This window comes from Octopus bimaculoides, chromosome 1, assembly GCF_001194135.2.
Source record: "Octopus bimaculoides isolate UCB-OBI-ISO-001 chromosome 1, ASM119413v2, whole genome shotgun sequence".
Lineage (NCBI taxonomy): Eukaryota > Metazoa > Mollusca > Cephalopoda > Octopoda > Octopodidae > Octopus > Octopus bimaculoides.
Genome location: NC_068981.1, coordinates 21,770,759 through 21,785,424, shown reverse-complemented (window position 1 = coordinate 21,785,424; position 14,666 = coordinate 21,770,759). Strand labels below are relative to the sequence as shown.

The following is a 14,666-nucleotide window of genomic DNA, read 5'->3' as shown; positions in this document are numbered from 1 at the left end:
ATGATGATGGTGATGATGATGATGGTGATGGTGATGATGATGGTGATGATGATGATGATGATGATGATGATGATGATGATGATTATGATGATGATGGTGATGATGATGGTGATGAAGATGATGATGATGATGATGATGATGATGATGATGATGGTGATGACGATGGTGATGAAGATGATGATGATGATGATGATGATGATGATGATGATGGTGATGGTGATGGTGATGAAGATGATGATGATGATATTCTACAAAATAAACCGATCATTTAGATAAAATACCTACTTCCTAAAGTAATTGAAAATATACATTTAACATTCTGGCCGTAATCTTTTACAGGTGCACAGATATTATTGTAGTGACCAACGATAAACTTTGACCCGTTTGGATGGGAACAGTAGTATTCAACAGGTTTATCGTCCTTGTCTAGAAACACTGGTTCTGGCCAGGTGACTGGAACTTGGAATTCAGATTCAATGGTAATGTTTATATTTGAAGGACAAAACTTCATTCTGATTGTTTCTTCTGCAAATAAATAAAATAGAAGAAATTCATTTAATTTGGGGAGAAGAGGATACTGAAATGGCGGTTATTTGTCTTTTTTTATACATACATACATACATACATGCATGATGGCCGTCCACTCATGACCGAGGAAGACCATTGCCGACCTTCAGGAACATTGTGCGCTCTAGGACTAACTTATATTTTGTATTTGCGGCTCTGTTGGTGGCTAATGAGCCCTGCTTTTGACAGGCATATATAACTGCAAACATTGCAGATTAAGCTTTCCCCATTCACTATACGAGCCGTGCGCTTTCGCGCAGCTCGCTTAAGTTCTTCATGCTGGATACGTGCTCTCTCAAAAGTGTCGATCCCCTCCTTAACCTGCTTCATACATACATACATACATACATACATACATGCATGCATACATACATACATACATACATACGCTCTATAATGAAATCCGTCTGAAGGATAACCCCAAGAGCAAAGAAATAAAAACCCACAATATGGTAGAAGCCATAGCCACTCATAATAAAAAGGAATACTGGTGGAATGTACCAGTGAAGACCTCAATAAAATGTAAGCACAACAGATCTGGTATAATGATTTGGGATAAAGAAGAGAAACTGTGCACAGTTGGGGAAATAGTAACAAAACAGTTAAGTATTCATATACTGTGGTGTTTCCTAAAATTGATCAAGTTTATTACCTAACATCCTGAGTTTAAATTCTGCTCTAGTTTCAATAACAATACTTAATAGTAGCATCTAGCAATGAAGAAACTTCTGCTCACCAAAACTATAGATCTGTTCATTTCAGCAGATACAATCAAGTTCTTGGCGACAAACTCAAGTACATTAGTGGAATTAACAGCAAATTATCTATTAAAATTTTAAAAACAATATTCTTCTTTGTTTCTGTGCTTTTATGATTAGATCATTTTTAGGATTGTCCATTAACTGCAAATATTTCACTACTGAGCTTCTCTTCTAATCCAGTTTGAGACTAAAATCAACTACACATTCAAGGGAATTTTTCATTCTTCACCCCATCTACTCCACCTCATCAACATAGAAGCCAAGCCTTTGTCAATGAACTCCATACCAACTTTAAAATTGAGACAACAGGATTCAAGCTGAAAATCTTCAGATAGACTGCTCTTTCATAAAATGGGACTAACAAAATTAAAGCGGTGAACAAGAGCTGAAGTTTGACCTAAACTTACACACTCGTAGTTCAGAACATTTGGGGTTGCTTCTATTTGATATTGCTGTCTGTATGTAACAAAATTTCAACAAAAGTAGACTCTACAAAAGAAGATTATCAGCACAACACTATTACTCAACAATAGCAATAACAATGATATCAACACTTTATCTCTGATAACTATTGTAACATTAGTAGATACAATCTATAATTATTTAATTATCTCTCAGCTGAGATGATAGCAAAAATAAAGTTACATATAAATCAACTGAAGCTAAAACCATTTACTTTCTACCAGTTAAATGTGTCAGTTATTTTGATAAAATAATGTTATTTTCTTTAAACTTTTTGTGAATTGATACAATCTCAGTGAAATATAGTAACCCAACTAGTATTAAAGAAGGCTGTTGTGGTATTTCATTCTCAGCCTGCTACAGTGCAACGTAGACCTCTACTTGAGAAACTTTCACAGTTTGTTTTTTCTCATACAGTCAGTCAGTTCTTATCAAGATCATCTCTTTCCTCACTACATTTATTTTTTCTCTGCTAGTCAAGCTGAATTGTTCTCTTATTAAAAAAACAAAAAGGAGGATAGTTTGATAATAAAACTGCTGAATGGCAACATAGTCTCAGTTTATTCAACAACATAGCCCTGAAAATAAATGCAAATTAAATGTCGGGGTTTGTTTAAAAAACTTATTGTAAGCTGAAGGAAAAGATGGCTGAAAAGAAACATTATTGATAATAAAAGTAAAACGTCCTAAACTTTGATGGAATTGTTCTAAGATACATGGCTATTTGTTACTTAGCACGTGTTTAAAGATAGTCAGTATTTTGTCTCATATTTAATATTATATTTCAAAGGTTAAAATTCTGTGGAATTTGACATTACTTTTCATCCTTTCAGGGTCAATAAAGTAAGTACCAGCTGAGTACTGGGGTTAATGTAATCAACTTACCCCTCCCCTCACAAAGTTGCTGGCCTTGTGCCAAAATTTAAAACCAATATTATGTTTCAAAGGGCAGCAAGCTGGCAGAATCATTATTGCACTGGCAAAGATGTTCAGCAGCTTTTCTTCGAATTTATATTCCAAGTTCAAATGCAGCCGAGATCAACTTTACCTTTTATCTTTTCATGTTCAATAAAATAAGTGCCAGTTAAGCACTGGAGTTGGTGTAATCAACTTGCATCCCCCCCCTACAATTGCTGGCCTTGTACCAAAATTTGAAACCAATATTTATATTTTAAAGGTGGACTTGCCAGGAAAGTGATTCGATCCAGGACTGCATGTTGAAACTAAAACATTTACAGTGTGGAAGTTGTTAGTCATTCAAAAACACAGAAACATTGTTAACTTCAGTTAAACACCTATTATTTGGCATCAAACTGCATCAAAGATCAGGTTGCAGTTGGTGCAACACAAATTTTGATATCAAATAACAAATGTTATAGTGAAGTTAACAGTTTTGTGTGTTTTTGAATGGCTACCATGTGTCTTCCATGCTGTAATCATTTAATGCTTATTAATAATCCTAATTTTGTAATTACCACACAGCTACATGTCTTCACAGCAATAATATAGCTATCAATATAACCACCAATATAACTGATAACATAAACATCAATATAATAAATGATATAAATAATAATATAATTGTTATGCCATACAATGTTTGTCCAAGTAAAGCCATACTTGCAGAAACTTTATTGAACTGAATACAAAAGCCCTGACAGTAACTTAGCAGCCAAGTTAAATAGCATAAATCAGCATATAAAACATAGTATAATGATATTAATTAAACAATGACATCACATAGGGAAACAAACTGGTTTAATTTCTTTCATTATTCAAAAACTACACCTAGCACCATTTGTGTCATTTCTTTGGTATGACGTCAGCGACTGGGGAGTTGACCGCTGACTGGAACCAGGAGCTGACCGGAACTGGGAACTGACCGGAACTGGGAGCTGACCGGAACTGAGAGCTGACCGGAACTGGGAGCTGACCGGAACTGGGAGCTGACCGGAACTGGGAGCTGACCGGAACTGGGAGCTGACCGGAAGAGGAAGAGGGGTGGAGGGAGCCATGATTGGGATTTCATGCTCTTTTCGAGCAGGGTCATTGCAACGCGAAGATATGTGAGGCGATCGTCCAGGTGAGGGATAGGAAGCTGCTATTTCTAGCGTTCTTCGGATCAGGCCAGGCGCGAGGACAGGATACCACAGGACAGGCTCGTGCGGTGGAAGGAAGATGAGGTAAGCCGTTTACTACTAATCACTCGCATACACCACAATTTCTTCCTACATCAGTTGAAATTTTTTACTAATAGAGTCTGGAATATCATTCAAAGCTTAAGGGACAAAGAAATATTTGTGCCAAAATTTATTTGATGTGCAAGAGTTAATTCATCTTATCCCTCCTTAAGAATCACAGGTGTATTATTTCCTGATTGAAATATTAGCTTCTATGAAATCACCACCTAATACTGTAACAATGCCACCTTAATAACACCCTAACACACTCTTAGCAGTACCTCAAATGTAACACTACCACCCATTATCAGCTATAATACTTGTATAAGTGAAGAGCAAGAAGATGTAGAAATGTCCAGAAAATATTTCATGTTTTACAAAAAGGTATTAGTAGGTAAAAGTTCTATGGATATATAAGACTTACGTAGAACATGTATACGCTGTATACAGGTAACTTTATTTCCAGCTCTATCTTTGGCAACGAATTCAATTTGGTGGAAGCCCAGTTTAAGTTTTGCAGGATTTTCAGTAAGGCCACTGTATGTTAATTTTACATATTCAGAATTGTCGCTCATTTCAAGGTTTGCGGTATTTATATGGACAATAGCATAACCCTGGTTTCTTGCAGGAACGGTCATGTCTGCTGGGCACTTAAATTTTGGAAGTTCAACATCTGAAGAAATAAACAACAGAAATATTATTATTTCATGCAAAAGGTATTAATTCATTTCTTTGCTCCCTATTTTCCCTCTTTAGATGAAGAAGCAGAAGGATTCATGACATTTTAAACCCTAACATCTCCAAATAGTTCTAAGTTGTTATCCATTTTATTTTTTTATTTTTTACATGTTTCAGTCATTGGATTGCAGCCATCTTGAAGCACCACTTTGAAGGGTTTAGTTGAACAAATCGACCCCAGTATTTATTTTTTAAAAGTTTGGAACTTATTTTATTGGTCTATTTTCGAGCGAGATCGTTGCCAGTGCCGCTGGACTGACTCCTGTGCAGGTGGCACGTAAAATACACCATTTCAAGCATGGCTGTCGCCAGTACCACCTAACTGGCCCTCATGCCGGTGGCATGTAAAACACCCACTACACTCTCGGAGTGGTTGGACATCCAGCTGTAGGACATCCAGCTGTAGAAACTCTGCCAAATCAAATTGGAGCCTGGTGTCGCCACCTGGACCATCAGTCCTCACTCAAATCGTCCAACCCATGCTAGCATGGAAAGCAGACGGTAAACGACGATGATGATGATGATGATGATTTTGCTAAACTGCTAAGTTAATGGGACATAAGCAAACCAAAACCAGTTGTCAAGAGATGGTGGGGACAAACACAAAGACACACACACACATATGTGTACACATATTCACACACATACACATGCACACACATTCATGCATACACACGCACACGCACACACACACACACACTTTTATATATATGATGGGCTTTCACATGGTTTCTGTCTACCAGACTGCCTCACAAAGTATTGGTCAGTTTGAGGATATAGTTGTAGACACTTGGCCAAGGTGCCACGCAGTGGGATTGAACCTGAAATCACATGGTTGCAAAATAAGCTTCTGAACCACACAGCCATGCTTGCATCTAAAATGCAGTGGATCTTATTGAGATCATGCTGGCAATTTCAATGCAACTTAATTAGGACAATGTAAAAAAAATATAGTTTAGTAATAGTAAACAGAAAATTGCTTCGTGATCTTTTAACCTTTACATCATTTTTTCATAAAACCATAAACATTAATAGTTTAACATGTTTGTGAAGTGGCCTTCTTACATCTGGCAGCAGTCATTATATATTTAATCGTTTATAGTATATTCTTCACCAGCAATGTTCAAGTGAACCAGTAGCTAAAATAGCAGAAAAACAGACCAGGAAACAGTTCACAGATTATTTTGTGCTCTTTTCTATTAAGAAATTTGTGTATTTACTCTATCATATAGTACTTAGCTTCATATGGTATAGTCACCCATATAATTAATCAAATTATGCAGAAAGGTGTCATCTTCAGTGACTGGTGTAGCAGCATTATAGTCAGCTACTACTGCAAGGGTAAAAGAGACGCTTTAGATAGAAGTTATAACAGAAGTATGAAATTGCTGGACTAGATCATGAAAGTTACAGCATTTCGTCTCTGTGTGAGTATATGTCTGTATGTGTGCGCATGTACAAGGGAAGTATATGAATGTTTGCATGCGTGAACCAGCGTTCTTTCAGTAACAAACGATGATCAATGTCAACCACTAGACAACCATCTCAAAAGACAACCACTAGATAACATTGACAAGTGTATTAATTGGATTTACCATCCATATTTATATGTAAAACACTTCAATTAGCTGTTATTTTTGATGGCACAGGGCCAGCTAGTATTTATATTATTCACAAGACATTGGTCATAAAAGGGCTGCTGCTGGAGAAGACACTTTTCCAAGGTGACATGCTGTGAGATAGAACTCAAGGCCATAAGATAACAAAGTGAATTCTATATCCACTCAGCCATATCTGAGCCTTATTAACAATTTATGCAAAAGGGAAATGATTACAAGACAATCTTACCAATGCATTCAGTTTCTTTGGTGTCATTCCATTCTCCATGATTACCACATTTCCTCTGAGAAGGTCCAATTAATTTGTATCCCCTTTTACACGTATATCTGCATATTGCTCCTGGGTTGCTATTTCTTTTGGAACAGTCATGAGGTTTAAGTGAACCTCCATTAATAGACGATAAAGGCTTACATTTTGCTTCTGAAAAAGTATACAAACAATTCAAATGAAATTTAAGAAGTTTATGACATTTATTAGAAAATATTGTTACAGTACAATATTTACATGAAGAATCGATATTATTATCATGATCAGTCAGACCTGTAGTAGGAATAAAATTGATAATTTCATTATTAAGTTAGGGTCTGTCTTGCATTCTAAGGACTCATAAGGCTGAATGGGACACCAGTCCGTCACAGAGTTAACTTCCCAGCTATTGATGGAATGCATTTACAGTTGAGTGGGCAGGAGCAATATGAAATGAAGTATTTTTTCTCAAGAACACAGCACATTGCTCAATCCAAGAATTGAAACCACAATCTTATGATTGTGAGTGCAACAGCCTAACCACTAGTCCACATGCCTCTACACGTTACATTGTTTCCAAAAATATATATTTCATTGTGAAATCTATGGAAAATTGAACGTTAAAATGATGACTTTGATGATGTAGAACTAACAGAAGTTTGAAAGTGAAGGCAGCTACAAGTTTACCTTGGTTCAGGTGGGGAATTTTGTATGAATTCTTCCCAAATTTAGGAAAAGTGAAATAAAACAGTTTACAAGAAGTCATAAACATAACACATGAAATGTCACGGAACTACAGGGTGTCCACAAAGTCTGGGTACATGGGGATTAACACATACTTTAAGAAATTATTATTTCTTATATTTGATTGTTTATGTTATGATTTTATTTACTCCATGTACCTCCGTGAAGATTAACACAAACTTTAAGAAATTATTATTTCTTATATTCAATTGTTTATGTTATGATTTTATTTACTCCATGTACCCAGACCTTGTGGACACCCTGTAGAATACATAGAGATATTCTACTGTTCTGTTTGGTTCAAACCATTGCAAGGTGATAAAAAGAGAAGGAAAATCAATGATATGTTTGAAAAATTCTTGAGACCAGACATGGAGCAGAGAGGGTATGTCAATGTTTGATTGATTGACTGAATGATTAATCAAACAATAAATTAGCAAATTGATTAAACAGTTAACCAGTTGACTAATAAAAATAAGTGAAACTGAGCGAATATGTATGTTTACTATTGGCGCAAGGAAACCTCTCAAGATGCAACAAAAAAATTAAAGCTGTTGATGAAGAAATGAAGCTAATTAGAAGCATAACTTACCAACACACCAGGTACGAGTGCCAGACCATACACCATGGTTGTTACACTTTCGTATTTTGTCTCCAAATGCTTGCCAACCAGATCGGCAGCTTACCTTTACATACGAGCCATATGTAGTGGTCTTGTTGGGATATTCAATGTTTCCATTTTCAACATCTTCACCAATTTCAGTCAATGTTTTACAATCAACAACTATGAGAAATAATGAAAATAAATTTATATGAAATAAAAGGTTACAAAATGGTTGAAATCATATAAGAGAAAAAAATATTAAAATAGTTGATTTACATTTTTATTAGATCAATATATTTGTTGTTATGCTATATTGATTTAAGTTTTAGTCTCGATAAACAATATTTATTTTTAGAGGTGTGACAACAACTACAGTTTTTGCAACTAATTATCTGTAACACACACATTGCTCATACTTTCTGATAAAATAGTCAGTAATACTAGCCATGGAAACTGCCTTTACATGGTCACCTAACCTGCAAGAATTAACAGCCACATTCCCCTTGATTCACATCTCATTATCTTAGAAATTTCTTACTGAGGCACTGGACCAGAACTTCAAGGAGGGGGAGAGATGATTACATCAATCCCAGTACATGACTGATAGGTTTTTCTATTAACCCCAGAGAGTTGAAAGCCAAAGTTAGCCCCCATAAGATTTGAACTTAGGTTATAAAGATCAAGAACAAATTCTGCCAGACATTTTCTCCAATAGTCTAATGATTCTCCAACTCACTGTCACCTTCCTACCATCTTACATAGTAAATGACACAGTGGGTAATGTAGTTAACCTTTGATATACAAATAGGTGGGATTCACAAATAGAATGCCTTTGATTCTAAGGTAACTCAAGCTGGGACAGCCTGAAGTGAAACAACAACAACAACACCAACGACAATATTATCAGTGTTGTCAAGGTCAACCAATCAAATATACAAAACTTTAGATTTCTGAAGATGTTTTAAGCTATTGAACTTCATTACATAATTTCTTGTTCCCTTGTCATTTATTTAATTTTTTATTGCCAGCATGAAAAACAGACTTTAAATGATGACAAAATGGGTTTTCTGCCAACCAAATTTCCATCAAATTTCACTCACAGGGTTACAATAGATTTGCACAATACACTTGTCCAAAGTGTCATGCAATGGAATCAACCCAAGAACTGCATGCTTAAAGAGCAATCTCCTTAACAACATGGCTATATCTGTATCTACACACATATACAGTTACACACACCATGAAAATCCATCAAAGTCAGATCATATACGAGATAGGATGACAATTCAAAGTTATAAGCAGACAACAAATATCTGCACCTACCTCTACATTTTGGAACTGTACCGGACCAAGTTCCATTGGGTTCACATATTAACACTGGATTAGAATCTAGTCTGTAACCAACATCACACTGATAATGGCAGGAATCTTTAGGAGTGTTTTTACAAGTAATATTTGTGTTTGGTACTTCATCTTTTATGGCTCCCTCAACATGAAAACTGTAGCCATGTTTGATATCTTCCAGTTTCTCACAATAATGTACTGAAATCAGAAAATAATACCAACATTTAGAACCTATTTTCTTTCAACAGAAAATCACAATGAATGTAAAAATGGTTTGTGTATTTGATTTTACATCAAAAGACGGAAGTGTGATACATAAGAACTTACATTTGCAGATATCATTTGGACTTTCTCGGTAGTATGCTGGATGACAAATACATTCTGTAATAATTTCAGCACCTTCTTTGAAGGTAGTGGAATTGTGAGGACATGGTTGACATTTTCCAGGACTTAATGATTTTTTGAAGAATCCTTTTGGACACACTGCAAAACAAACGGTAATACCCAATAATGGGAATTATTTGTCTTTGGAGGTTTATTATAATTACAATTGAAGCAATTAAAATTAATTCATGGCAAAAATAAATTTGAAAGTACACACATATATAAATTCCATTACTCATTTATAACATAGTCAGGCTTCCTCTTTTGGGCTAGATAATTTTTTAATGTCAAATAGTTACTAATATTGCATAAGGCATCAGGGTTGCAAGCTGACTCAATTGTTAAGATATCAGACAAAATGCTTAGCAGCATTTCATCCATCTTTAAATTCTAAGTTCAAGGTCAAATTTGCTTTTATTTTTCAGGGTCAATAAAATAAGTAGCAGTTATTTTATCAGCCTCCAAAATTTCTGGCCTTATGCCAAAATTTGAAATCAGTATTACATAAGACATAAAGACAGCAAAGTGGCAGAATTGTTGGCACACTGGAGAAAATGCTTACATTCTAAGTTCAAACACCACCAAGATCAACTTTACCTTTCATCCTTTCAGAGTTGATAAAGTAAGTACCAGTTGAGCAATGGGGTCGATGTAATCATCATACCACCTCCCCAAAATTGCTGGCCTTGCACCAAAATTTGAAATCAATGGGCCTCGTGGAGGCAAAGTGAGTGAGCTCCTTTCGAGTATTGGGCTTCACGGAGGATAGTGGCTGAGTTCCTTTTCAGTGTTGGGCCTCAAGGAGACAAGGTGGCTGAGTTCCTTTCAAGTGTTGGGGCCTCAAGGAAGCAAAATGGTCAAGCTCCTTTTGAGTGTTGGGCCTCACAAAGACAATGACCAAGACCTTTGGCATTATATCATGCTTGAGAAGAAGACCCATCAAGCCAAGCAAAATCATCGTTGTGCCGGTGGCATGTAAAGGCACCCATTACACTCTCGGAGTGGTTGACATTAGGAAGCGCATCCAGCCATAGAAAACCATGCCAAATCAGACTGGATCCTGGCGCAGTCTTCCAGTGTGCCAACCCAGTAAAATCATCCAACCCATGCCAGCATGGAAAACAGACGTTAAATGATGATGATGATGATTACATAAGGCATAATTTTATGTGAAATATAGCTCAGCTATATATACGGACATCCAAAAAAGGAAAAGTGTCTCTTTGAATGTCTATCAAATGTTTATGCACCAATAACCACCTCAGAATGTACTGTGTGGGCTCCAGCAAACGTGCTTATTACTGTGACCATCTCTACAAAGGATCACATAATGCATTCACTACTCTTCTTCTTACTGTCTCTAATTTCTCTCAACTCTAAAATCATGTACTAAACACTTCCCCACAAACATTCCTCTCTAGAACTGTAGTTATTACCGTTTGTATAATTTAATATCAGGTTTCAAGAGTAAAATGAAGGTATGCTGTAGGGCTTTAGGTATTGGAGGCAAGGTCATGCAATTACCAAGGGATCAGGTGGTGAGTTTGGTCCTTAGATCAAGAGGTTTGTTGATTACTTGAGTAAAGCCCTTCATATCACATTGTTTCAATTCACTTAAAACAAGTATCAGCTACAGCTATGAGTCAAAGAAGCAACAGACAAGGCTCTTGTTCAGAGGAAAGCCCTAATATTCTCAGTTGTTTAAATGCCTTAGAAAGTGGGATAAACTCCAATCTAATGGATTGAGACAGATTTACTTCAACAGTTAAAGGTTGGTATAGTGTATGAACGTATAAAAGGTTAAGAAGTTCAATGTAGAGCCACTCATTAAAAGGAAGAACTGTAGATAATAATTTCCTATAACTTAGCTAATAAGAAAAGCACTTTTTGATTGTATGACTTGCCTAATATGGTAATGGTCAAATGTCACTCAACAAATACAGTATTATCTTTAAAGGGAAAATAACAGGATGTTATCTATATATGCAACTATGACATCAGTAACTCACTGACTCATAAAATTGATGCTTTTTGCCCACACATATGTACACACACACACACACACACACACAAATTCACACATATGTACTCATTCATACATGCATATGCACACACACTCATGCACAAACACCTATGTAGTTCTATTTCTTACTGTTTAGCCACAAGTCACTCCTGGTGAAACAGTTTTATGATCAAAAATATTTAAGCTAAGGCTATCACATCCTTTTGTACTTCGGGGCTTGCAATGTCTACTGTAATTCTTTTTTTTTTTTTTAATGTCATGTGACTTCAACCAAAAGAAGGAAAACAGTGCCAATGACCTTTTGAAGTGTCCGTAAAACCAGAGAAAAAGTATTTTCAGATTGGAGACTTAGCTCCAAAGCTTACAACAAAAAACGCTTCACTAAAGGTACCCAAGGGCCTGATGGTGTGTTAAACAGGGTAACAATTTATATGTACCATCTAACAACAGGAATATTGGCTCCACACGACATCCATAGTTTCCATTTCCTGAATTTCACTCATATAGCATTGGTCAACCTAACTCCTTAGATGATACTTGCCTTAGGGGTATACAATAAGAATGAATCTGAAACAAACATAGCTTTGAAGCAGACTTCTTAATCATGTAGTCACACCATATTTCTCTAAGATGGTAGGGTGTCAGTCAAGAGAGACTTTACTGCAATTTTGAGTGTAGCAAGTAACTGTGTAGAAGTTTTCTCGTGCATTTTGGCTATCAATAAAGACAGTAATAAACTTTGTAACTAGGAGAGAACAAGCAATGGAAGTAGTAAGATAGTGATGTGACACCCACAGTGATTGATACCATAGTAAGGACTGGAGAATACAAAATATAAAGATAAGAAATTAAAATATTCATTATATGATAAAATACTTACATTTACATGTGATACCATCACCTTCATATCCAGCATTACAGATGCACTGGTATTGACCAACCCTTGTTCCACACGAACACACAGCATTCTTAGAACATTTTTCGCTACAGAAATTCCTGTTTGCAACTTCCCAGATTTCTTTCTGGCTGCCTGAAATGAAAAAATTTAATTTCTCATTTTCATGCACATCTTCATTTTATATTTGCTTTTCCATACTAACACGAGCTGGACAAATTTTCTGTGACAGTATTGTACAACTAGATACCTTTCCTGTCCCTAACTCTTTAGACACATGAGTGTGTCTATTCCAAAACCAGGATACAAACAGCAAAAACGGTAAAATTTAATTAAAGTATTACTGTAATTTAAAGGAATAAGAATAATTTTTTTTTCTGTTTAAATTTCCGATAGAGAATAAGTGGCAGAAGACCCTTTCACATGGATCAGATGAATGCAATTCATGTTTATCTTAAATTTCTACAGATTGAGATCTGAAGAGACGACAGAGACTTACAGATCTGAAAATAAATCCTAAAACAGATCTGTTTTAGGATTGGTTTGGGAACTGAGACAGAGTAGGGATGATAAAAGGAAGAGAGGCAAAATAACCATGAAGTAAACAGTTTGTCAGCTCATCATAGTGATAATAATTGGAGTATTGTAGTAATGACAAAAGAGAGAGAAAAGAAGAAAGAGAAAAGGATGAGGAGAATGGAAATAAAGAGGAAAGGAGAAGGCAGTGAGAGGTGGAGAGAGAGGGAGAGCTAGAATATTAGTGAATATACACCTACATATATAAATGTACTTACCATTATGAAGCTGTCTGGCAAGAAGTGAGAAGGTCGAAAAATCAGGAATGAAGAATGTATGGTTCTTCAGTTGTGAAGCAATGTATTCCAACTCAGGTAAGTTAGCATCTTTGATGCCAAATGCATAAATTTCAACTTGAGGACCATGGGCTGTAGAATTCCACTTGCTATTCCAACGAAGGGAACGGATTTCCAGTGAAGCTCGCACAGGATTTGGGCCAACATTTGATTTTCCATCAGTTAAGACAAAAACAGCCTTTTTGGCATTTCGCCTTGAGTTTAAAAGAATGCTTTGTGCTCTTTTCAAAGCATCATAGGTGGCAGTATAACCTGCCATTACTTTCTTTTCTAGTCTTTGTTTTATTTGTTTCATTAAAGAACATTTTGTTGTGTGTTTCTCATTTAAATCATTAATTTCCAAACTAACATGGGAACCATATGTTATAACAGCAACTCTTGTATGTTCTCCAGTCACTGAGAAATGTTCAAGAATGGAACGGATAAATGTTATCATAGAACTCCAGCCTTGTGGGGGAATACTGGCTGATCGGTCAAGTATAAAGACAAGGTCAACTTCTTTTCCTGGAAAACGTCGGTATAAATTATTGATGACATCGCGTCCTTTCTTAACGATGTCTTCATCTGCAGTTTCCCGACACTGGACACAGACAACAGCTATACATAATGTAATATATAAAAATAGATACTTGTTTAAGTTATTTGAAGGCATTCTTGTCATTTTAACATGTGTAACTTGGTTTTGCAAACCTGAAGAGTACAAAAGGAAAAGAACATAATTAATAAATTGACTACAAAATCAAAAATAATGTATATATATATATATATATATATATATATCATCATCATCATCAACAACATCATCGTTTAACGTCTGCCTTCCATGCTAGCATGGGTTGGACGATTTGACTGAGGACTGGCAAACCAGATGGCTGCACAAGGCTCCAATTTGAGCTAGCAGAGTTTCTACAGCTGGATGCCCTTCCTAACGCCAACCACTCCAAGAGTGTAGAGGGTGCATTTATGTGCCACTGGCATGAGGGCCAGTCATGCGGTACTGGCAACGGCCACGCTCAAATGGTGTTTTTACGTGCCACCTGCACAGGAGCCAGTCCAGCAGCACTGGCAATGACCTCGCTCGAATATTTTTTCACGTGCCACCAGCACAAGTGCCTATTAGGCAACACTGGTAATGATCACGCTCAAATGGTGCTTTTTACATGCCACTGGCACAGAAGCCAGTCAGCTGCTCTGGCAATGATCACACTTGGATGGTGCTCTTAGCG

At 36.2% G+C, this 14,666-nt stretch overlaps 1 protein-coding gene across 1 annotated transcript in view; it reads right to left on the bottom strand.

Moving 5' to 3' along the window:
- Positions 1–268: 268 nt before the first annotated feature.
- The window catches only part of LOC106878512 (sushi, von Willebrand factor type A, EGF and pentraxin domain-containing protein 1), a 104,528-nt gene continuing 90,130 nt past the window's right edge, over positions 269–14,666 (bottom strand). Inside the window, exons 2-9 of the mRNA XM_052974491.1 lie at positions 13,363–14,130; positions 12,554–12,703; positions 9,594–9,749; positions 9,246–9,464; positions 7,911–8,102; positions 6,557–6,748; positions 4,395–4,643; positions 269–525 (exon numbers count right to left, since the gene is read on the bottom strand). Of these exons, the coding sequence (XP_052830451.1) occupies positions 269–525; positions 4,395–4,643; positions 6,557–6,748; positions 7,911–8,102; positions 9,246–9,464; positions 9,594–9,749; positions 12,554–12,703; positions 13,363–14,101 (2,154 nt within the window). The 5' untranslated portion in view covers positions 14,102–14,130. The remainder of the gene's footprint in view (positions 526–4,394; positions 4,644–6,556; positions 6,749–7,910; positions 8,103–9,245; positions 9,465–9,593; positions 9,750–12,553; positions 12,704–13,362; positions 14,131–14,666) is intronic.